This window comes from Chelonoidis abingdonii, chromosome 13 (genome assembly GCF_003597395.2).
Source record: "Chelonoidis abingdonii isolate Lonesome George chromosome 13, CheloAbing_2.0, whole genome shotgun sequence".
Classification (NCBI taxonomy): domain Eukaryota; kingdom Metazoa; phylum Chordata; order Testudines; family Testudinidae; genus Chelonoidis; species Chelonoidis abingdonii.
In genome coordinates this window covers 20,148,079-20,174,274 of record NC_133781.1, presented here as the reverse complement: position 1 = coordinate 20,174,274, position 26,196 = coordinate 20,148,079, and the positions used below count along the sequence as shown (strand labels likewise).

At 40.9% G+C, this 26,196-nt stretch overlaps 1 protein-coding gene across 1 annotated transcript; it reads left to right on the top strand.

Moving 5' to 3' along the window:
- The first annotated feature begins 796 nt into the window (after positions 1-796).
- TOB1 (transducer of ERBB2, 1) lies at positions 797-3,635 on the top strand. The gene has a single exon (XM_032785161.2). It carries the CDS (start codon positions 1,886-1,888, stop codon positions 2,855-2,857), a length of 972 nt encoding a protein of 323 aa, XP_032641052.1. The 5' UTR covers positions 797-1,885; the 3' UTR covers positions 2,858-3,635.
- The last annotated feature ends 22,561 nt before the right edge of the window (positions 3,636-26,196 follow it).

Here is a 26,196-nt window from a genome sequence, read left to right as displayed (position 1 = left end):
TCCTCCTTTTAAAAAAACAAAACCAAAACCAAAAAACCTGTTTGCAGTGTTCATGCTGTTTGGTTTATTCAGTTGCTTGTACCAAGGCTCAATTTTGGGGCTTACAAGAATTTGTAGTTTCTGCTCAGTATGTTTGAGGATCATTTTCTCCTAAAGGACATTGGGAAGGGGAGATGAAACAGATGGATTAATAAGTCATTTTAAGTGTCCTTTTTAGCTACCCCAATCAATTTTTCCATACCGAATTAGTCCCCTTTTGTACATATCTTCTGTTTGCCCTTGATCTTTCCTTATCCCCACCCAGTGCTGATCCAGCAAACGTTTAAAGGTCGCCTTATCATACAGCCTCTCAGGCTGTTCCCATATCATGTTTGAGGGGGAAGAGGAGGGAGATTAAAGGAAGCTTTAAAAATGTGGTTAAACTTTGCAAAACTACCCAATTGGGGCAGGATATAAAAATGAGATTGCAGAATTTGGAAATTGGCTTTGATTTTTCCCATTCCTTAATGACTGATTTACTAAATTTTGTAAATAATCATTATACTGTGCCAAACAAAAAACTTTAAGTAAAATACTGCTGTAGGTGTTAACTCAAAATGTATTGTTTTTTCTGGTTAAGCTATGATTGAAACTCCATCTTTAAATCAGACTGTTATACTAAGATATTGCAGGATTTTCAGTAGTGAGGCATGTTATTTTATATATTGCTCTTGTCCCTTGTTTTAATTGTATATTTATGTGAATTTCTGTTACACCCTTAATGAAGGAGGGACTTCCATGGCTCCATTTTATATATAGTATAAAATCTGAAGAGGGAGAGAGGCAATCTCATGAAAATGAGGATTGACCCTATTGGCTATAATAGCGTTATAAAATTCCCAAATATGTTGACATGTTTTAAAATGTGCATTTAGCTGATATTTAAGCAGTTTTATAGAAGATGAAAATTTTTGAACCAGTAGATAGGAATGGATTCATTGACCATTACTACTAGCCATAATTAAGACAGAAAATGTGTATTTGCTCTATTGTGTGTGCACTGTGTGTATTTAAAGTATTCTTATAATAGTTCTAGAGGGAGAGGAAAAGAATCCATGTCCTTCATCGGTAGACACTTTCTTCAGTTGTATTTTTCATCAAATGCACAGTTGGTGCAGGTGTTTGGCTTTGACTTAAAAAGATATATGTAGCATAAAGAAATTATCCGAGTGCCAAAATGCATCTAAAACAACCAGTAGATTTTTTAGTATATCTGTAACTTAAAGCCCAACTGATATGTTTGCAAACCTTGAAATGAGAAGTGGTTCTTTGACTGAGACCTTTTATGCTAAATTAATAGCTTGGTGCTAAATTTTGCAGCTGAGTTCTATAAATCACCCAGAATAGGGGGTTGGTAATTGAACCCCTGACAGGGCTGGCACAGTTAGCATTGCTATGATGTTGTAGACACACACTTGTTGCTTTGCAAATAACTTAAGGGCTGAACTGCAAACTCAAATGATTTTTAAATGACTTATGCTGTACTCATTAAACACCTTCCTGATCCATCTTCCATAGTATTGTTTATAAGTTCTGTGGAATGTATTTGAGGCCCTCTGTTTTGAGTCGGGTTGAAAGGCAATATGTTACAAATCTCTTCTGATGAGAAATAACCTATTCTAGGTAGAGTATGAGGCCAAAATATTAGGCCTTGGAGCCTGATCTTATGCTTTCCTTATTTGGATATATTTGCTTTTTTTCTTAAAGGAACAAGAACACTCAAGGTGAAGGATAATAATCTACTAGAATCAGCACTTTGAATGAAATTTTGTTTCCCTGTGGCATCTTGAACATATTTTTTCTTCTTTGGATTTTGAAACAGACGTTAAACTTTGGCATAGCAGCTATGCAGGTTGAAATCCAAGTAGCACTCAATTTTATTATTTCATATTTGTACAATAAGCTTCCCAGACGCCGTGTCAACATTTTTGGTGAAGAGCTTGAAAGACTTCTTAAAAAGAAGTATGAAGGGCACTGGTATCCGGAAAAGCCATACAAAGGATCAGGGTATAGATGTATACATGTAGGGGAGAAAGTGGACCCAGTCATAGAACAAGCATCCAAAGAGAGTGGTTTGGACATTGATGATGTTCGCGGCAACCTGCCTCAGGATCTTAGTGTTTGGATTGACCCATTTGAGGTTTCATATCAAATTGGTGAAAAGGGACCAGTGAAAGTGCTTTATATGGATGATAATGAAAATGGATGTGAGTTGGATAAGGAAATCAAGAACAGCTTTAACCCAGAGGCCCAGGTGTTCATGCCAATTAGTGACCCAGCATCTTCAGTGTCTAGCTCTCCTTCTCCTCCCTTTGGTCACTCTGCTGCTGTGAGCCCAACTTTCATGCCCCGCTCCACTCAGCCTTTAACCTTCACCACTGCCACATTTGCTGCCACCAAGTTTGGCTCAACCAAAATGAAGAATAGTGGTCGTAGCAACAAGGTTGCCCGCACTTCTCCCACCAACCTTGGCTTGAATGTCAATGACTTGTTGAAGCAGAAAGCCCTTTCCTCCTCCATGCATTCGCTCTATGGGCTTGGCCTAGGCAGTCCGCAGCAGCAACAGCAGAAGACGTCTGCCCTTTCTCCTAATGCAAAGGAGTTCATTTTCCCTAACATACAGGGTCAAGGTAGTACCAGTAGCATATTTCCTGGTGACAGCCCCCTTAACCTCAGTCCTCTCCAGTACAGTAATGCCTTTGATATGTTTGCAGCCTATGGAGGTCTAAATGAGAAATCTTTTGTTGATGGCTTGAATTTTAGTTTAAACAACATGCAGTATTCTAACCAGCAATTCCAGCCTGTTATGGCTAACTAAAAATAAAACAAATGAAATACGAATAAATCCTATTGTATAAGTTCAAATGCATGTACCCAAGGGTGTATCTTTTTTCCACTTCTTGAGACTTTTTTTTAAAGCTTGTAGTATGAATTCATTCAAGCTTGGTTAGATAAATACAACATGCATCTTTTTTCATTTGCCAGCCAAGCACAAAGTTATTTTATACTAACTGTACATTAAAGAAATATACTCAAAATATGGCCTCTTACAGTATTTAAGATATAGCAAGGACATGGCTGATTTTTATATATATAAAAAATTGGCACTAATAAGTGGGTTTATTGGTCTTTTTTCTAATTGTATAATTTAATTTAGTACAAAGTTTGTAAAATATCAGAATATATATATTGTTTCTACAACATGGTATTGCATTTATATCTTTTTACTACAGTGATCTGTGACAGCTGCAGCAGCTTCATGTATTTTTTTTACTGAAATTGTAAAATATCATCTTAGACATCAATTCTAAAAAAAAAAAAAATTTAAAAGTGTACAGAATATTCCTTAGTGGTGGAATTAAAATGTACGAAATTTGCTTTTTTCAAAAAGAAACACAAATTGTATTTTCTGTTAAAAGTTTAAAGATTTTTGCTATATATTATGGAAGAAAATGTAATCGTATATATTAATTTTGTACCTACATTGTGCAATACTTGAAAAAATGGTATAAAAGTATTTTGAGTCAGTGTCTTACATGTTAAGAGGGACTGAAATAGTTTATATTAAGTTTGTATTAAAATTCTTTAAAATTAAATGGCTGTTGTGGTCTTTGTTTTACTATTGTGCTGAAGATAAGAGCACTGCAGTTACTGTGTTGTAAATGCTAATGATGCAGAAAGGTCTGACTCAGTGTATCACAAAGGAATGATGGAAAGTGGTTGCTGTACTTGACACACCGCAATAATGGGTTGCTTTACCTAAAATAGTTCTGGAAAAGCATACAGCTTGATTAAGTACTTGCCTAGTGTTGTTTGAACAAACATTCACAAACAAGTTTTCCATATATGCTGTCCTTTACAATTGGATCAGGTGGTTTTTAGTTTACCCTTGAGAACTAAGATTACAAGTTTTTTTAATGTTGAGTTACTGTGTGATATGACATATCTAGAAAGGACTCAGGTGGTGCAGTGAAATTCACTTCCCATGTAATCTGAGTGGATTTGAACTATTATCTCTAGAGGTCATAGACAAATGCATCAACATTACGCTTCTGTATTAAGAAGTAATAGCTCAGAAAGTAGAGTGAATAAAATTTTTGATTTGCAATCAAGTAAACTGATCTTTAAACTTTCATTTTATAATCTATTAAAAATGAATGTAACTACAGTATTTGACAATGAATAAGTTTATATTCCAGAAATAGATGGAACAACTGCTGTTCTAATTTACTGGGCTTCCAAAGCATGAACATTTTACTTGAGTTGTCAGTATGAGTGGCCAGAAGAAAATTCAGAGGCTGTTTGACTAGCCTGCTGCCTTGAGCTGACAAAACAGGTGGACTGACAATATTTTGGAGGTATTTTCCCCCATTCTTGCATGTTCTTTTGAGCATTGATGTTCATTGATTTTCTTGAGGGGTGGTGGAACTGTCTTACATTATTTTTAATCCTTGAAGCAGCTAACCGAATCAACCGTTTATAAAACTGGAATTACAGTGGGCAGTTTAAACAATGGGAGCAAGTTAATAAAAGTATAATTGACAGTATAGTTCTTCATATTAAAAATGGATTTTAAGCTAAAGCTCGATAGTTAAATTTGTCTGAACCTTGACTTTTCTAAATCTGGCCTTTGTGAATAACGCTTGGTCCTAGCCCACTTGAGGTTAAAAGATCTGGGCACAAAATCACCACATGGTTTGGTTTAAGTAGAAGTCTCGCGTTTTCTGGGAGTAGCCAAGTAGTGGAAGTAAAAACAAGGATGTCTGTCAACACTATGGAGAGGCGTTTGTCCTGCAGTGGAGAGAATAGGGCTATGAAAAAGTATTGGGCTAGAAAAAGGATTTGTTAGAGATGCAGGACTGACAATGCTGTCTTAAGTCTCATGATGACTAAAGTTCAAATGCAGTAATTGTGTGGTTTTTTTAGGCATTCATTCCTCCCTGTGTTTAACTAGCTTGTTTGTATTGAGTTCACCATCTGGCTTACCTTGACACTAATCAAGCAACAATGAACAAGTATAAATGAAATTCTACAGCTTAGTATCCAATTTTAAATGGAAGGTGCTTATTTTAAAAAGGAAATAAGTACCTCTCAAAGGTTTTCAAATTCAGATCTGGAAAATGTCAAGTAAATACCCTGAAAAATGCACTTTTTAACCTAATAATGCTTTTATGTATTATTGGTGTTCGTGTCTAGACTTAAGGTGTCTTTTTTTAACAATTATCCAAACATTCAGCCTGAATGATAATTATCTGAACTCCCTAGGAATAAGGTGGGAAGATGTGCAGCTGGTTTAGGAGGCTTGGATAACTGGGATCATAATACATAGTCCAGAGTGTTTTCATTCCCCATATTTTAAATAGGTGATCTTTCCTATTACAGGTTATTGGGTTTCTTCTATCCTCTGCCCATTCCAAGTCATTCACTTTCATAGTATCCACCTATGGTGTTTTATAGATGGAGGATGATACCAGGTGAGGAATAATCTGCAGGAAGGAGAGACCTTTTTTTAATAAAAATCTGGTATGCGGCCTATTTTATCCACTTAGTTGAGCACTAAAGTCTTGCAATGTAAATGTTTGATGTAACATTGAACTCCCAACATTCTGTCCTAAATGAGTGCCTAGTAAATCTTCCCTTCTTCAGTTACACATACCTAGTATTCTCCCCTCACAGAAATACTTCCTTGTGAATACAGTGAAAAAATTGCCAAAAGGGGGTGCGGGGAGGAGGAAGAATTTGCCCATCTATTTTCTTTTCTGAATGTGCAATTTGTTCCTTTAAAATTGCCATCTTTTAACTTCCAAAGATGCCTTTGACATTGAAGAAAGGGGCAAAAGTGTAAGTCTGCTTCTTTCCTCTGTGCATGAGTAAGTCCTGCTCTTCCTTTCAGATACTACCAGCACAAGCTGGAAAAAATATTCCCATGTCCCCACCTTTAAAATATTAAACCAATCCAAGGTAATAGAATCCTTAGCTATAACTAAGTTTTATAAATTGTGCAGGCTTGCAATTGTCTTTTTGTATTGAATATGCACTAATTAATGGTTGTATAATCACCATTTGTGACATTTAAGTGTAATTTGTTGTTTTAATAGTTCTTTATAAAATACTGGCAGGCTGTACATATTTTTCCATGATCACACAGGCATAAAATATGTGGAGATCCTAAGCACCTCCTCAAGCAGGAGATAATGCAGGCATTGCACATGGGATACTTATATCCTTGTTCAGCTAGAACAGTATCTTTTGTTAAACAGATTGTAGGACTTCATCACAGTGAAGATGAATCTGATTTGTGGAGATAAAAATAGAACGCCCATCCTCACATATTAGTAGGAAATCTCAATTACTCTAAATCACCTATTTTGCCATCCCTGTCCTTCAGGTTGAGCACCTGATGTATCTATTTAGATCAATATTGTGGTTGTTTTATACAACTGGGACCAGAGTCTGATTGCCGTTATGTAATCAAATGGTTACCCTAGTGTAAACCTGTAGTGTATCAAAGTGAAATAACTCCAGATGTACTGGTGTTATCTCCATTGAAGTTACAGGAGCTGCTGTGGTGTAAATGAGATCACCCACTGCTAGAGAATCGTGCTGCAAAGTGCCCACAAAGGGCACTCTGCATTACCGCAGTTGGAGCTATGGCATTTTTTCACTCAGCTTCTTGGGGCTGCTTTAGAACTGATTTTTGTTTTACTTGCACTCTTTTCGCCATCTTTTTTTAATTACTTGAGGTCATTTCAAATATCTAGCATTTTACTTTCCATTACTTAACATATATTAAGTATCAGACTAAATTGGTAATTTAAATAGAGCCTAGACCTCAGAGTGACAAAGAGTTGAAGTAAGATTATTGTTGCAGAGCACACAGGAGTTAAGAGCAAATCCTGTCCTAGCCTTCAGGCTCTCAAAGGCTCCCTTTGTTACACAAGATGGGGAATAATTTGAGGGGTGATTGCTGTACTTGACACACCGCACACTCCTTTATGCAGTGTGAAGCAAGGTTCTAAGGTCCTGCTGGGCCTGCACGCCCTCGCCACACAGCATGAGATGGATACAGACTCTACTCCACAGATCTTCCATGGAGAGTGGGTTTTTGAGATGGAGTAGGTTGTGGGGGCTGCTGCAGGAGGATTTCCTTCTGCCCCCAGATATGTGCTTGGCTCAATTACTTGGGCTGAATATAGTATTTTCCCCTTATAACATGAATCTGTTCCTGTTAAAATCAACTGCAAAACCCCAGTGGAAATAGGTTCAGGACTGTGGCAAGTATCTTTCTAGCATGCTGACCCTTAATTTTCTTTTAACTATAAGACAAGCCTACATAATATTTTAGTCTTTTAAAAATAAGCTTTTAGGCTGGGGCTTGGCAAGAAATCCTCATATTTTTTTGTTTGTGCAGTAACTCAAAATGGGTAAAGGTCTGAAGCCTTTATTTTATTAAATGGATCTTGGTTAATAAATTTTAGCCATGAGTTCTTTAAAAGAATTCTGATGATAAACCTATAATTTCAAGGTTTATAGTAGATATTTTGGCATAAATGTAAGTGCTGCACAGAATTCCATAATAAAACCAGAGCCTAGGGGAGAAAATATTTTCAGGACAGAATTTTACCACATTTAATAGTATTGTAAATGGAGAAATAATTTTGAGAGCGTTTTTCTAAAGGTTAAAAAAAATGCTGCATTTTTGCAACGTGTTTGATTTTTTCATTGAAATTTTTTGATTTAAAAAGCTATAGATTCTAAAATTGGAAAGGAACATTATGATCATTTAGCCTGAGATGCTGCATAATACAAGCCAAAGAACCTCATCCTACAATTTCTGCATCAAGCTATTGCATATCTTTTAAGAGATGCTGTATAAATAGGGCCCAATCAAATTCAAGGCCATGAAAAATGGACTGTCAAATCTGGTCTCCCCTTCTACACCCGCCATCCCATCCCATCCCATCCCACCCCACCCCCCGGTGAAATCTGGTCTTTTGTGTGCTTTTACCCTATACTATACAGATTTCTTTGGGGGAGACCAGCATTTCTCAGACTGGGGGTCCTGATCCAAAAGGGTTGCTGCAGGGGTTGCGGTATTGCCACCCTTACTCCTGTTTTGCCTTCAGAGTTGGGTGACTGGAGGATGGCGGCTGTTGACTGGGTGACCAGATATGAAGGCAACACCCCGCCAGTAACAGCAGAGAAGTCAGGGTGGCAATACCATACTATGCCACCTTTCTGCACTGCTGCCTTCAGAGCTGGGTGGCCAGAGAGCGGCGGCTGCTGACAAGGGCTGAGCTCTGCAGGCAGCAGCACAGAAGTAATGGTGGCAATACCATGCCATGCCATCCTTCCTTCTGTGCTGCTGCTGGCAATGGCTCTGCCTTCAGAGCTGGGATCCTGGCCAGCAACCGCCACTCTGGCTGCCCAGCTCTGAAGGCAGCGCTGCTACCACCACCAGCAGCACAGAAATAAGGGTAGCAGTACTGTAACCCCATAACCTTGTGATTCCCCACCCCCAACAACTTTTTTGGGATAGGACCTCTACAGTTACACCGCCATGAAAATTCAGATTTAAACAACAAATTGTGAGATTTATGGTTTTTAAAATCCGATGACCATGAAATAGGGCCCTATGTATAAAGCTATCAAATTCATGGTCCATTTTGGTCTATCTTATCTAAACGATTTATTTTGCATTTTTGCAAAATTGATATTTACCAGTGTCTCCTCCTGTCACAATACAGTCAATATAAAATATATTCCTGTTTTACTTGTATAGTGTAGGATCAGACAAAAATAAGTATCAAATGTGAGCAAATGGAATAGATTTGCAATAAATCTGACAGCATGTATATAATTTGACCAAAACAACAAACTTGGCCAGGTGCACAAAGGCAATGAACAGTTTTTAGCTGAGACAGACTAGTACCATCAATACTGTAGCAAATGTTTTAAAAAAATCAGTAAGTTTAAAAGCAGATTAACTTGTAGCTGATGGCTTAGGAACTGGTAATGGCAGACATAAGCTTTCATTTTTAAGTCTCTCAGTCCAGTCCAGGATGATAGCATTTAAAAAGTCACATCTGAGGTATTTGTGAAATGAGGTTAGAGGCTCGTTGGCATAGCAGGGTGTGGAAGATTCCACAGCTGATGCCTAGTTATGCCACTTCTGCGGATAAAGGATCTCACTCTTTTGGGCTGAAATCCAGCACCTTTCACCAGCACAATTCTGCTTTTTAGTTTTGCTAAGGAGATTCAGCTCATTTACTAATCACACAGCTACTCTGTGGTGCTGGAACAATTTTTATAGTGGAGGTGCTGAAGGCAGAAACAACGTAGTTGGGTGGTTATTACTACTTCACACCGGGAGATGTGCCTGTACCCCTATTTCCAGTGCGTATGCAGCTATTCAGACAAGAAGTTACTAGGTGGTATGTCACATGACTTCTTGGGGACTCTAGCCATTGTTGTTACAGTATCTTCCAGTCCATTCTAAAATCAACAGCGTGAACCAAGGGGGATAATGGCACTCTGAATACAGAGGGAATTGAATGCCAGTAGGCCAGATCTTCAGCAGGTATAAATTGTTGTAGCTAGAGTTGCCAACCCTCCATGATTGTCCTGGTGTCTCCAGGAATTAAAGATTAATCTTTAATTGAAGATTATGTCATGTGATGGTAGCTCCAGGAATGTCTCCAACCAAAATTAGCAGCCCTAGTTGTAGCCTCAACTATAGTTGATTTGAACTATAATGATAATCCACATGTTGAGGATCAGTCCCGATGCACATAGGGACCTGCCTCCTATATATTCCCTTTCCATTTTATTTCACATAACAATCTTGGGCTGCTGCACAACATAGCTTTTGGTGTGGCTAGCCAGCCATGGCAGATAATTATGCCTGGCTGCTATAGGAAAGTCACATGGCCAACAGTCTATACTTTGTCTGTGCCACTGCTTTGACTGAAATGTTTACTCAAAAAAAAAAAAAAAAAAAAAAAAAAAAAGGTCTGTGACTAGTAAACCATCCAGCTGCATTTCTGAAATATCAAGTAACCAAACTATTGTTAAATCAGCTGTTTGAACCAACATGGGACCAAATCAGAGTTCACTTTAGAGCTCTAATACCCTAGACTGTTCTATTAATGTTTCAGTAATAAATACCTCAGTTTGTATTCCTAGTTTTGAAGCAGATGAAGCAAACTGACAGTTCAGCACTTTTTTTATATCATCAGCAAGTTGATTTAAATTGAGTGTACAATGTTAGCTGCATTCCTTTCATGAGCAGCATAAAAAGTTGGCTAAATTGAAATGCCATAATTGTAAAATCCTGCTGAAGTGATTGTTTCCAGAAAACAGTAATGGGACTAGTTAACACCGTTATTGTGGTAGCGTGTATGGCTTTTGTCCTGCTGGCTTTATTTTAGTGCAGGCAGTAAGGAGGTTTGCATTACAGAATGGAAAAACATTTAAGACTTATATCGATAAACTGCATTCCTTTTGGCATTATATGAGTTCTTTACCTCACTGATAAAATATGATCAGTGTGCACAACTGAGAACAGGTGTAAAATATTTTTTAGAAAAACCTTGGCATATAGTACAAACCTCCACCCCTTTTTCCTATATTCCTGTTTTTATTTTAAAAAAAACCTCATGGAATATTGATGTTTGTAGATTTTTATGGAACTTGCTATGTTTTATTGTGTATATCTGATGTGTGTCACTTCATCAGAGTAACTGAGAGTGGGGTGACCTCTCCTCCTCCAGTTGCTCACTGTGGCTATTTTAACTTATCTACATGCCTTCATACTGTTTACATAACTGCATTTTCTTTCCTCCATTCCCAAGAAGAAAGCTAAAAGAGAACAGTGGCACCTTGGCTGGAAGCTAATTGTTGGAGTTAGCTCAGCATCCATATCAGTTTCTATGAACGGCTTATGATGTCAACAGATCTGGGCAATGCATTTAAGTAGCTTGACATCATAGACTTTAAGGCCAGAAGGTGCCATTGTGTAATTTGATCTGCACACTGCAGACCGCAGAACCTCACCCACCCGCTCCTGTAATAGACCTATAACCTCTGGCTGAGTTACGGAAGTCCTCAAATCATGATTTAAAGACTTCAAGTTACAGAGAGTCCACAATTTACTCTAGTTTAAACCAGCAAGAGATCTGGGCCCCATACTGCAGAGGAAGGTGAAACCCCACAAAGGTGTTTGTCAATCTGACCTTGGGGAAAATTCCTTCCCAACCCCGAATATGGCGATCAGTTGCGTGTCAGCAAAACCCACCAGCCAAACACCTGGGAAAGAATTCTCTGTAGTAACTCAGAGTCCTCTGCACCTAGTGTCCCATCTCTGGCTGTTTGGGATTTTTGCTGCTAGCTGTCACAGATAGGTTACATGCTATTGTGGGTATCCCATCATACCAACCCCTCCATAAATTTACCAAGCTTAGTCTTGCCCCCACTGCTCCCAGTGGAAGGCTGTTCCAGAACTTCACTCCTGTTTAACAATACACTAATTCCCAGCTCATCCCCTCAAATGTCTTCTCTTGCTTCTCTGCCTCTCCCTCCCAACCCTGGTGAGGACCAAACCAGCAACTGATCTCCAGTTGCTCTGCTTCACTAGGATCACTTATCCTGCTACTCTGCTCATCCAGACCTCCTTTACACTCCATTTCATCCCATTCTCATCTCTTAAAACCAAATGTCCTGCCAACCCCACACATCCACATCAGAAACTGTTTCAACCTTGACTAGCAGCCTCAGTAAGAGGCCTGGCATTAACTGGCCCATGGAGCCTGAGTCACACTTTCATCCCAGTTCCTCCAAGTTGAGGCACAGTGAACTTCAGTTTCTCGGCTGTTGAGAGAGCATCCAGTCACCAGCACTCCCCTAAGTAAAAACAAAGCAAAAATCAACGCAAGCTTATAAGGATAATACAGTGCAAGCATGGTAGAGTTAAGGTATGTACAGACATGGTGAGTGCTCTGTGTGTCACTGATATAAAACCCAACTGCACTTGGTGTCTCAGAGCTCCGGGGTTCCCCCGCCACCTGCACCAGCTCGGAGCACCGGGTCACACCATAACGGCTGGGAGCTGTGGGGACCCCCACCACCCATAGTGGCTCAGAGCTCCAGGGTCCCTGCCGGCTGACAGCTCCAGCCCTGCCACCCCGGGGCTGAAGCAGAAAATGTCAGAGACATAATCTTAACCTTTCCTATAAATGAAGGGGCGCATTCAGGTATCTGTGAGTGCCCTATTAAGAGGGTGACCAGATGTCCCAATATTTGGGGCTTTGTCATATATAGGTGCCTATTACCTCCCACCCCCATCTCAATTTTTCAGTTGCTATCTGGTCACCCTACCTATTAATGCTGAGACAAATCAAGGGAGGTGGTGTGGCATAGTGGATAGAGCACTGGACTGGGACTCAGGAGCCCTGGATCTGCCACTGGCCTGTTGGATGACCTTAGGTAAGCCACTTCACCTCTCTTGTTCCTCTGTTTCCCCATCTGTAAAATATTTAATGATTCTGATCTCTTGTGTAAAGCATTTTGAGATGTACTGATACAAATTCTATATAAGAGCTTAGTATTATATTATTAGTGCTTTTCTGCTGTCAGTAGTGACCTTGTATTGAGCTTGTCCAGTTTTCTCAATAGCCAGTACATTTCCTCAGTGGCCAACCTGGCATTCTCTGCTTTCATCTCCTTTAAGTTGTATGGCCTTTGATGGTCTATTTTGCATCTTGCAGTTCAGCACATTAAGATGACCTTTAGTTTTCAAAACAAGAAATGCACAAAATAAGCAAAGCACTTGACTTCCATCATTCGTCATGTGCAAGAGCCTGACTCATCCACCAGTGAAGCAGGAAAGTTCCCACAGTAGCAGGATCTGACATGTTGTCCGTTGTGTACCTATATTTATGAGCATTTGTATGTGTGCATGCATGCACCTTTATGTATATAAGTGTAGCAACCTGTATGGAAGTTGGAGGGAGGAGCACAGATTACAGGAGGGAAGGGCTTGGAGGAGGTATCAGGAAGTTAGTCTGTATGTACATGGCTTGAATGCTAGCTGCACCTGCAGCATCTCTGTAAACAGTTCTCTTAATAAAGAGCCAGTTTAGTTTAAGAAACATGGAGATCTCGTGTGTTTACCTAGCATGTACTACATGAAACAATAAGTATATATATTTTAAGATAAATTATGTGAAATTCCTACATGAACAAATATACTGAAACTGCCTCCAGACAAATAAAAGATTAGACTCATGCGAACATTCTGCAGAGTAAAAGGAAAATCAAAAAACCTTGTGACTTATATGAGATTCTTAAGATGCTGCCCCCCACATGTGGACACAGAACAGGGAGTCGGGACTCTTGAATTCTATTCCTGGTTCCTCTGCTGCTTCCCTGTATGATCTTAAGCAAGGTATTTGGCCCATTGTCAAAAGCTGCCTGTGATTTTTGGGCATCCAATTTGAACCTGATTTTCAGAAGTGTTGGGCACCCTCAACTTCTGTCAAAATCAATGGCAGCTGTGGGTTCTCAGCCACTCTCAAAATCAGACATTTAAAGTGTCTCAGATTGGGTATCCGAAAATCAGAGGCCAGATTATAAATGTTACTCATCTGGAGGTAAAGCCTGCTTTACAGGGATTTGTGAATCTCACATTATGCAGAGTCACAGAGTTTGTCAAAATTAGTCCAAAGTATTACAGCCCACATACAGATAGACAAAAGGAGGGACCAAGGTTCACCAACGCCTGAGGCCCATGCAAAGGCAGAATTGATAAAGTCAGATATATCTAGATGATCCTGGCAAATGATCAGCTGAAGCTGAAAAAACCCTAAAGTCACTGCCAATCTGACCCAGGAAAAAACTTCTGCCCATCTCCACAGGAGCAAGGGAGAGCTCAGTGGTTTGCACATTGGCCTGCTAAACCAAGGGTTGTGAGTTAAATCCTTGAGGGGGCCATTTAGGGATCTGGGGAGTTGGGGATTGGTCCTGCTTTGAACAGGGGGTTGAACTAGATGACCTCTTGAGGTCCCTTCCAACCCTGGTTTTCTATGATTTTCACATATGGTGATCAGTTATGCTGTGAGCAAGAGCCAGCTAAGCACCTGAGAGCAAAGCTAATTGGTGCCCCTGCAGAGCCCTGGTCCACCCCATCTCCAGCTGTGACCATATCTGATGCTTCAGAGGAAAAAGGAGGGGGGAAAACCTTCCTGACCACTGCAGGTGACAAGCTGAAGCCCTGAAGCATGGGATTTGTAAAGTGCTTTGAGTTTCTTGGATGAAAGGTGCTCTTTACCTTAAGCACAATTTCTTTAGTATGTAATGCATGATGATTACAGCCACAATTTTGTCATAGCAGGGAAAAAGTTAAAGACCGTGATTTTCCCATTAGTCCTGGGTTTTTTGTGTGTCCCTGACTCACCCCACAGCAGTGGCTCCTGAGGCTCCTGTCATGGGACTGGGCCTGGCTCCCTGCTCCAGCTGTTGCAACCATGCATGTGGGGTTGCACTGCCACTCAGGTTTGGCCCAGCCACCCCTCCATCTGACAAGGGGATGAACAAATGCTAAGCAGCTGTGCCACCTGGCACACAAAGTCACAAATCACAATACCCAAAGGGGAGAGCCAGCCCTAGTGCTGTTGCTGTCTGTGCTCAAGGTAAGTGTGGGGTGGGCTCTCAATACTCCTCCCCTCCTCACACCAGCTTGGTTGGGATTCAGGTTGCCGTGCCATGGCAAAGGGTTCTGCTGCAGGTAGTCAGTTCCCCTTCATTTGTCAGGGCTTTTATTTATTTATTTATTTATTTTCCAAAAATCATGGAGCAGTCTCTAAGCCTGTGACTTTTACAAAATTTACCATGACTGCTCCAAGACTTTTGATAAAAGATGGTGCAGCCCTAATGGTGATATTCCCTGTTAGTTCATTAAACCATTACAATGCTGTCCTTAAAGACTCATGATTTCAGTATTGCCAACCCCATCCAATCAAAAATCATGATTCAGGCCTTGCAAAATCATGATTAGTTTAAAAATCTTGAGATTTAAAAAAAAAAAAGCTTTGGAGGAATTCAGAGTCTGGTTCTAACGGTTGTGCCTTTTGGGCCTTTCTCTAATATTTTTATATGCTTAATTGTTCTTTCTCCCATCTGGTTATTCTTGTATGTTTCAAACCATCCAGCTCTCTCTCTCTTTTCCCATCTCTGGATTTTATGCCACCTTCAACTCTTCCTTCTCTTCCACAAATTCTTTCCTAAGTCTCACTTCTTTTACTTAGATTTCCGAAATCAAGCCCCTCTCCCCATACCACACTAACTCCATGATTTGTGCCTGATCATTTATAGTTTGTCCCGGTTTTGTCTGAGCTGAACTGTAAACTCCTTAGAGCAGGGATCTTCCTCTGTTTCCAGAGCCCTGTGTACACCTCTGCTGGTCTGTTAGGGAAGACTTAGAGAAATGAACAAACACTCTTCAGTAATCTGTGCTCTGGTTAACACCATTCAGGGAGCAAATGCTGCAAGAGTGACTGTTATAAGCAATACCGTTTACATGATATTGTAATCATGCTGTAATAATCTCTTGTATATAACCCCTTCCATCCCACAGCATCCCAAAGCACTTTGCAAACTGATTCACAAACTATATATATGGGGATTATGATGCCAGCTACTGAAATGCAGCCATCTTGTGGGTGGAATGCAGCAATAAACAGCAGCATGATACAACAGTTTCTGATAGGAAATGAAGCTAACTATATCTACTTGGAACTGCTGGAGTGAATTTAGAGAGTCAAAATATAGCTATTCAAGTTGGTATTTACATAGGACACTGAAGTTAATTCCCCTCCTCTTAAGATGAGTTTTGGTGCGGATTTTTTAATAAGAGGTCAGGGTTTTGGTTTGAGATCTCATCTGAATCTGGTATTTTGATTGATGCACAAGCTGCTTCCTCATGCTTAAACTTCGGACTGTGATTCCTGTGCTGAAATAGAAGATGAACTATGTGTAAGAGGAGTGAAGATGATATGTGAAGTAGACTTGACTCTGATGCTCTCCAAAATTCAGGGTATTTGGATTGAATATCCTCATGTGGCCCATTATAGAGGTAGGCCTAAGCCATGCCGTTCTGTTCCAAATCCAACATTCCTGGGCTTTGGCTCTGGAATCCTTATATCTGCATTTGCTTGAACAAAAGGGTTCGTTTTAACCAGGTGGGGCTCTCTTTTCACTTGATTCCCAGTTGGCTCTCTGGAAACAACTAGCTGTGCTAGAGTACTCAGCTTTGAATAACTTTGGAGAGTTGTCCTCTACTGGACATTGTTGCATCAGATATTTTTGTCTTTTGTCAGATGTAATTATCTATATTTGCTAGCAACAAGTCATCCAGTAGCTGGAACAGGGTTGTTTTTTGGAAGGGGGTCAGGATCATATAACTCATAGCCAGAGGAGAAGTGCCCATAGCTGTTGGCATTTGTCAAATTACTGCTGTAATTATCTGTTTGATCCATAGACTCTTCTTTTACTCCCTACTCATGCTCCTGGACTCCAATCCTGGGTCACATTCTTCAGCCTTCTCTGTAATCTCATTTATTTTTGGGGTTTGAAATCAGACGGGTAGCAGAGACTGAATAATTTTCTGGCAGTTGTTTCTTTCTTTACATATTTTTTTCTTAGTCATGTAATCTTTCTGTGGAGACAGGACTGCTACTTAGGGATGAAAGGATATGGCCTATTGATTTGAGCACAAAGTTCAGTATCTGTTACTGTCCTGGGCAAATCCCTTCACCTTGCTGTGCCTCAATTTCCCCATCATTACAACAAGGTTATAATAATGTTTACCTGCTTCACAGAGCTGTTGTGGGGTTCATTTAATGTTTGAGATCCTCAAGTGAAATCTATCTATATGAGGTACTTATATGGCCATTGTCATCATAGTATCTGAGCACCTCACAATCATTAATGGATTTTGTCCTTACAACAACACCATGAAGTAGTAGCAGTCTCCCCATTTTACAGATGAGGAACTGGGTAGATTAAGGGTAGGCCAAAGATCACTTAGGAAGTCGGTAACTTAGCTACGCATTGAACCTTTGCATGGTGAATCCTGTCCAATGTCCTATCAAGCATCCCATCCTTCCAAAAGTGACTACAGAAGGGACACTATTAATTTATTTTTCAACTGTACCGCATACTCCACTTAATCAGGAGGTGCTTAATTGGGACAGCTTCTTCATTGGGACAGCTTCATGGGAACTGATGTAGTGCCTAATAAGTTAATGGCAATGATTGTTGCTTAACTCAGACAATAGAAGCATAAATTCTTCTCAACAGGGACACATTTGGCTGCATGGTGCCAAGGGCTGATGTAACACTTCATCAGGTGTTGAGTCGGTATGTAACTCTGAACTCCAGCTTTTCCATACAGAGGTTGGTAAGAACAGATTAAACGAAGAAGAGATTAAATACAACCGGAATTCTGTTAATATTATTTTCACCCATTTGAAGTCCTTTTTTGACTGTTTTTTAAATGGTTACTTTTAAATGGCCACTCTGTCAGTGCAACTGGCTGTCTCAGTTAAAGGCATTCTGTGGTGTCTGGTTTGTTCTCATGTTGCCAGCCAGCACTGACCTTTTGCTGTTTGTGGCATAAGAGCTGTCTGTTTTTACATAGATCAGGTGCCAGTGATGCTAAGCAAAGCACTAACAGCAGCAGAAGCCTTGATGAGCATATGTCTCTCTGGTTCACATTTTGTTAGTGAATGAGAAGAACATGAAACACCTGTGAAACAGGGATTCATGCAACCACTTTTCTCTTTGGATATTTTCCCCTATATTTAAAAATGACACATGATGTTTTTTAGGCTGATCCTTTTGAAAAGGTGATTAACGCTGAATGCTAGTCTGAGACCTGTTGAGATGCAGAGTAACACCAAAACATATGTGACAAATATCCATGGTAGCCTTTGCTGTATCAATGACTCATTCGCTGAGGTACAGCTGTCCCATTAGCTGTTGTAACGTACTAGAATAAACGATTATTCAGCCATGCCCTGATATTGCAGAAAGATAAGGGAGAAAATATTCCTTTCCTTTTCCTTTTTTTAAAAAAAACCCTAATTGCACTAAAATTATTCAAAGGTTCACAAACAAAAGAGGCAAGAAGTTTTTGGGGTTTTTTAGTCAGTGATAACAGCATTAAGCAAGTAGTGAAGGAAACTAGAGAGAGAGAGAGAAAAGAACTAATAAAGAAAAGAAATAGAGAGGAAATACAGAAGAGGGGAAATTTCCCCAGCATTCCCCTAAGCTTCCTCTTTAGTGAACACTCTGGTTTATTCTGTTCTTTTTTATTTTTTTTTTACAACATTAATAAAAACGAAATGTCAAGGAAAGGTATTGGACTGACAGCTCTGCAGACTAAGGGCCTGGTCTACAGCCTGTTGTAGACAATGGAAAGACTCTCGTCGACTGAATGGACTTTAGCTCAGGCGCTGTAGTCCCCTGCCTATCCACAGCACAGGCAATGGTGGCAGTGCAAGCTTTCCCCACATCTCTGGAATGGAGGTTCCACTTCTAGGGGTGAGAGCATAGTTCAGTTTGCATGCCTGAACCATACCTGGCTTCTGTCTTACGACAGCCAACAAGCGTGTCCAGCCAGAAGAATTTTTGAATGTATTGTCAACATTTGTACATTAGGAATGAGTTTGAAACCACCCTCTCATTTGATGCAGGCAGCTGACTGGCCACTGGATAGTACAGTGACCTAGCCCTTCAATGGGGCTGTCATAAACAGATAGCTAAGGGTTAATGTTTCTTTTACCAGTAAAGGGTTAACAAAGGGAACCAAACACCTGACCAGAGGACCAATCAGGAAACCGGATTTTTCAAAGCTCAGGGAGGGAAGTTTTTGGGTATGTGGGTTCTTTGTTTGCTCTGTGCTTCTCAGCTCTGAGAGAGGATCTCTCTACCTCCAGGCTTTTCTAATCTTCTGTTCCAAGTTGGTGAGTACAAAGGTAGAAAAACAATAGGCTTATGTTGTGTTTTGTATTTACTGTGTGTAGTTTGCTGATGTTTCAATTGTATTTTCTTTTGAATAAGGCTGTTTATTCATGTTTCTTTAAGCCAATACCCTGTATTATTGTCACCTTGATACAGAGACCATTTTTATGTCTATTCTTTCTTTTTATATTAAGCTTTCTTTTTAAGACCTGTTGATTTTTTCCTGGGGGACTCAAAGGGATTGAGCCTGCAGCTCACCAGGGAATTGGTGGGAGGAAAAGAAGGAGGGGGAAGGTAAATCATCCTCTCTGTTTTGTAATTCAAGAGTTTAAGTACAGTACTCTCCAGGGTACCAGGGAGGGAAGCTGGGAGGAGGTAAAGAGGAGAAGGGAAGTGGGTTTTTCCTTTGTTGTGAGACTCAGGCATCTGAGTCTTGGGGTTCCCCAGGAGGTTTTTGGGGAGACCAGAGTGAGCAGCACTGAAAATTCCTGTCTGGTGGCAGCGCTATCAGATCTAAGCTGGTAATTAAGCTTGGAGGTTTCATGCTAGCATCTTATTTTCTGAACTCTAAGGTTCAGATCTGAGTAGGAAAGCTATGACAGGGGCATTTTATTAATATTAATGAATTGCAGTATGCTCTTGTGTGTGAACTGACTTTTTCAGCCAAAGAAGGAAACTGATGATGGAGGATGGAGAATTGGGTTCATATGAGGGTCAATACCATCTAGGATGCTCGGTTCCCTCAGATGAGACAGGGGAGTGGATGGTCCTATCTGGCGTGCCAATCCCTAGGTGGAGGAGCAAGAGTCCAAGCTCTGCCTGCTCATAGCCTCTTCAGCCCACCTCCAGCAAAGCTTACATTCTCCTCCTATTCCATGGAGAATGCACATTGAGGCTGCGGAAACTTTTACCCTGTGGAGCAGAGCAAAGCAGATACTTGGGCTGCATGCTACTGCCTAGAACTTGGTCCCATGGACCTGACCATGCACCAGTTAAAGGCAGTGACAAATTTTGCATTGACCTCAGTGGGAACAGCTTCAGACCCTATGGGTCTATGTCATAGAAAGAAAACAGATAGTAGCTGTGTGATGCTGAAGAAGCCTTGTGATGGAGGAATGGGCATGTGGGGGTGGGAGGAGAAGGAGATAGCCCTGTGTTTCCACACCCTTGTGTGACAGTAGCCTAGGGCTGGCTCACCGCTCTGTGCGCTCTATAATGCCCATCTCCCCTCATCCCTCTGCATGTGCCAAATTGGGAGATAATTGATTGGACTGATTGTTAATTAGTTAACGGAGGGATTCAGCTGTCGGCAGGGGACTGTTGAATGGGAAAGATGGAGGTTGAAAGCAAGGGTATGGAAACAGAGCTTTCAGGGAGGTAAGACCTCCCTCCCTTGTGCCACAGGAGCACCATTGGGGTCTCAAAAGTGGTCGGTGGGGAGGTTGCCAACAGGCCCTCATTACAAGGGACATCCCTTATTTTTTCATCTCTGTATACAAGATTGGGAGTTGCTGAGTGCTGCAAAACTCAGCAAGAAATATACCTGGTGAATGTAGGTGCGTGCTGCTCAGTTTTATTATTTATAATTAATGATGATGATAATAATGTCGGGGGCGTGCTAAGAAATCAGGCCCTTATTTTCGAAATACACTACAATGTTGGCAACTGGGTGAAGGTGAAAAAACACATTGAATATTTACTGAAATGTTACTGAAAAGCGTACATTTTGCAAGCTAGCACAGGAATTTTGCAGCCTATGAAGAAAGGGGTCGGGGGACAGGCTTTGCTAGGTCTGATCCTGAGCCAGGAACTAAGAGTTGCTGAGTGGGGTTGGTGCTTTTCTGTGCCATCCCCCTTCTCCACCCTAGTGCCTACTGGTGGCTGGGCTGGGCCCTTTGCTCTGGCCACATGCCTGGTGCTGAACTAGCCTGGCTCTGCCCTGCCCTAGGTGTTGTTAGGAGATGGTGGAACAGTATGGGCTCCTCGGTGGGGCTTGTGCAGGCTGTGTAGCAAGGCCTGGCAGTGGCAATCCTGTTTCCTTGGCAACCACTGCTCCTCCCTGAGCTAGCTTCTCATCCTTGCCCCCAGTGCCCCCAGAGCCAGGATCGAGTGCTCAGCATCCCTACTCCCGCTCAGGCAGCCTGTGGGGAGCCCTGGAGAGGCCGTGTCACCCCCGTCAGCTGGCAGCAGTAGCAGCCTGAGTTCCTCCACCACTTCCATTCTCTATGGGTAGAAGGAGGAGACCCGCCTGTGGTGGCTTGGCACCACGTTGCCTCTGAGGCCACCGCAGCAGCAGCACTACCAGCCAGGGGACAAAATTTTACCATGTGTTGGGTGGGCTTTTCCCCTCTCTGCCTCTCCCTTAGGGTGCCCCTACCAGAGGCACGTTGAAGCTTGGGGAAAGCCTGATGGTGATAGGGCCTGAAGCAGCATAAGACATTGGTAAATAAAGTACACTGGTGAACTGACATAAGAGTGTGTGAGGACTTCTGGCAAAGAGGGAGCACGCCCTGTGACACCCTCACAAAACAGGATTTTTTTGTTTTGTTTTTCAAAGCCCCCTGAATCTGGCATTGTTGTAGGAAGATGACATGGCAATGGCATAGTACAATGCAGCCCGAGGAATAGCTGTATCTAAACAGAGTAAGACAATGGTTCTTAACCACGGTTACGCATACCCCAGCGGGGTATATCAACTCATCTAGATATTTGCTTAGTTTTACAACAGGCCTCATGAAAAGTACCCACAAAGTCAGTATGAACTAAAATTTCATACAGACGACTTGTTTATACTGCTTTGCATACTATACACTGAAATGTAAGTGCAATATTTATATTCCAGTTTATTTATTTTATAACTATATGGTAAAAATGAGAAAGTCAGCAATTTTTCAGGAATAGTGTGCTGTGACACTTTTGTATTTTTATGTCTGATTTTGTAAGTAAGCAGATTTTAAGCAAGGTGTAACTTGGGGGTATGCAAGACAAATCAGACTCCTTAAAGTAGTCAGGGAAGGTTGAGAGCCACTGGAGTAATGGACCATCTCGTCTGGCCACCAATGCCAGATATTGCAACCTCTCAGCAGCCAAGATTAACTAGGATACTCAAGCTGAGAGTGGTTTTTAATGTGTGTGGGGCCTAGCCGGCAAGGCATTCCCAGGCATTGGGGTTGGAACTTAGGATGCTGCCGCACCCCCTGGCTTGAAGTGGTTTCCATTATATACAGTACAGCCTTTACACTTTGGTTCAATGGCTCTCAGCACCCCCTCTATACAAATTTGTTCCAGCACCCCTGTTCCCAAGGAGGATCCTGAACTCGGGAACTCAGAGGCATGTATTCTGTTGAATTCTATGGTATTCTGCAAGGCCCATCTGTATCTCTCACTTTGTGAGTGGGGGTTGGGTTAGAAAGGGGTGAAGTGGCTGGGGTAGGGGTGTGATTTCTAGGAAGCCACAATAACACTTCCCTCCTCTGTATACAATGCTGTAACACGCTGCTTGGGGTTGGAAAGATGGAGTATTATGGCTCCCTCTAAAACCACCCTCTCCTAAACCCATTTCTTTGAACCCCAGCCAGTGATGAGCTAACAGCCTGCCTGGAGCATAAGCCTGGATAGGTTTCATAATTTTATCCTAGCTCCTATAACTGCAGATGCTGTTGTTCATATAAATCTCTGATCCTCTTTTTAAAAAAGTGCTAAGCTATTTGCCCCTCAGTACTATCTTGTGGCATTCCAGCTTTCACTCCACCCAGAGAGCGGAACCTCTGTTTTGCAGCCACTACTGATCTGTGCTATTTGAGTGGCCATTTAGCTCCAATGCTGATTGAAAAAACCATAAAGACCAGAATTTTCAGCCACAAAAAAAGAAGAGAAACATACTCAAAGACATTTCCCCTCAGGTCCTTTAATCAGCTGATGGGATTCCTTTTTTCAGTTGCTTTTTTTGGGGTGGGGAAAATGTGGCTTTTCCTCCATTTTATTTTACTCCCTGGATACTGCTCCCAACTCAAATGATACTTGGGAGACACTTGCCCAGGATTGCTTAAAATGGACTGAAGTCCTATGTGATGGTCACCTGGATTTTGAATTTGCTTGCCAACAAACCAAGGACAAGAGGCGCAGGAGGAAGGAGAGACTGTTTTCCAGTCATGGTCAATAACCTCCTGCTGAGCCTGAAAACATCTGTCCTCATTGTAATAGAACTTGTGGTTCAAGGATTGGCCTTATTAGCCACCCGAGGACCCATAACTCCCATGGAAGATGATCATACTTGTTAATGAGTGATCTCCCATCACATCATCATCACTCACTGCTAGCTGAAGCCTTCCCTAATCCGCAACTCAAAAAATCTCTCGCCTCCAAAATAAACACACTAGCTCAAAATTCTGCCTTCAGTTTCATGTGTGTAACACCCTCTGGACTTTAATGGAAGTCCTATGTGACTATCTTTATTCATGTGATCAGTCCAGTTGAGATCAGTGGGTCTGCTTGCATGAATAAATTTGCTCCCTACGTCAGTATTTGTGGAATCAGACCGTTTGAATCTGTTTTCACCCAAGCCCATTTTGTACTAACAGGCAGAGCAACATACCATCGCTGATTCAAATTAATACTAAATGAAAAAACTGCCTTGCACATAAACCACTAATACTTTATGTAAACTTTACAAATACATAGTGGTTCTAGATCCACATTTGAACAAACAAATTTAATTTCTAGACAAACCAATATACCCTGCATGAAAATGAAGTGAACTGAAACTCCAAGCCAGTAGCAGTTTTAGATGAATGCGGGTTCTGGCCTGAATACATTATATAAACAAACTAACATGTTTGAAAGCAAAATCAACAGAGTTTGCAAACACATTTATTTTAGCCACAAACCCATCTGCTACTACCAATAATGGATTCATAAAATGATTGTGTATTTGCTCAGTTCACAGTCCGATGAGTTCTGCATGAATAGCATGATTCACATGAAGAACACACACACACACACACACACTGATGATAGGCGTTAGCATTGTCATCTGTGCAGCATCTAATGTTGTTTGGGTTTTAGAGCGGAGATATAAAGCCCTGTGATATTTTAATAGGCAGTCTATAAAACTGTAACAATGCACACTGAATAATTTTGTACGACTCCTGCAGAATGGAGCTTCTGTTAGCACCAGTCCTGGAGCTACTTCCTAGCAAACTACAGCTATAAGTGAAGGAAAACTCCAAATTACAAATGAACATAGGCCAACTAGATCTAATATCTAATCACTGCAGGTGAGTATAGATACCGTTCTTCTCTGGGTGCACTAAAGGAGAAGCTTTAGAGGAAAGAAGAAAATATTTGGGCTACAATATGAGAAACATATAGAGTGATTAAAAAAGTTACCTATTGATAACGTAGAGCCTGATCCTGCAAAGTGCTGAGTTGTCAGTGGGAATTGAACCCAGAATGTCACGCAGTATAAAAGCCTAGACCTCCACTGGTAATGAACTAAGTATTATAGCAGACTTATTCAGGCATTAGAGTGGGGATGTTGTCCCCTACAGCGGTAATGTGGGCTACTTTGAACGCTCAGCTCTTATTGAAGTCATATCCCTATCTTGAACTGGAGCTGAGCACAGGGTGCAAAATACTATCTGCAGATGTTTGGCTGACTCTTCATGCCCCTGTAGCACTGTTCTTTTTTCTGGGAAACTCGTTTCCTGGCAGGGCTGTTTGTGGAAACAGCACATTTTTTCTGTTTAGTTTAGAATGTTTCTGGAAATTAAATTTCAAATTCACAGTTGTGATCATTTACACTGGAATTGTGATCCAAGGAGTTATGCTCATCCGGTCATACAAAAGAAGCCAGTGCAGTTGAAACAATAGGTCAAGGGAATATCAAACAGTGGAAACAGTCCTCATTATGGTTATTATGATTATTTTATTATTTACAGTCTAGTAGTGCCCGGTGGCCCAAATTAGGGATCAGAGTCTCATTGTGTTAGGTGCTGTAGGTATTTATAATAAAAGTCAGTCTCTGTCCAAAAGTGCTTACACTCTATACAGCCTGAGAGTAGATCATGGGCTGTAGTGTGTCTCCATAAAACATGCATGGAACAATTTAAAGTACAGCTGTAGAAAATAAAACAAACAAACAAATAAAACAAAGCTGTAGAAAGACTAAACAAACAAATCCACCCCCCCCCCAAAATCCACCAGCTATGCATGAATAAGAAAACAGACTCAATTTGTCAAATACTTCATTTGTTACAAATCATTTGCTAGTGAGCAAATCTCGCCACCCAACAGTAGAAGTAGCAGCAGCAGCAGCAACTCCTCCTGAACGTTTCTTCCTTTTGCCTGCTTAAAAAAGTTGTAAAGCTAAACCTGAAAAATAAAATTAATAAGAAGCTGGTGTTCAGGTGCATCTTGGGATGAATAAATTACAGCAACCCATGAATGAATGACTGTGTGTGTGTGTGAGAGACAAGGTTTGTGTTTATGTGTCAGCTGTCTAGATATATGGGTGTGTTTGTGACTGTCATGCAGGACTTACAATTTTGCAGGATAAAAGCCAGATCAGGAAGACCCCGTCCAAAGGGTGAAAGGGGAGGAAAAGACACACAGAATCTTAAATTAAATCTTTTTTTTTTAAAAATAACAAAGTCCAGAGGCAGAGAGGAGGGCACAATGTTGCTAACCTTTATAATTTTTTTTATCAGGCATCTTGTGATATTTGATGGGTTTTTGAAAGCTCCAGCTGCTGGAGTCATGTGGCTAGGTGAGACTCTCAGCTTTCATTTAAAAAAAGTTTGTAGCCCTTGGGGTTGCAAAAAAAGCTTGAAAATGTGACACCGCTTGCCAGTGGCTCAGACATCTTTGCAGAACTGTGTTTAAATCCTGTTTTATGCCAAAAAAACACAACAAATTACTAGAGTAGATCTGAACAATCAGTAAACATTTGTTTGGCTGTGATCACCACATGAACATTCAAGCACTGGAGCTTTGCTTACATTAATACTTCTGAAAAATCTCCTTTTTACCATGAGTGCCAAAACCAAAGGGAGAATTTTGTCTTTGCCATTTACCCCGTGCTGGTTAGTTACATCAGACACAAGATACTGTGTCCATCCCCTGATTAAAGGACTCTTT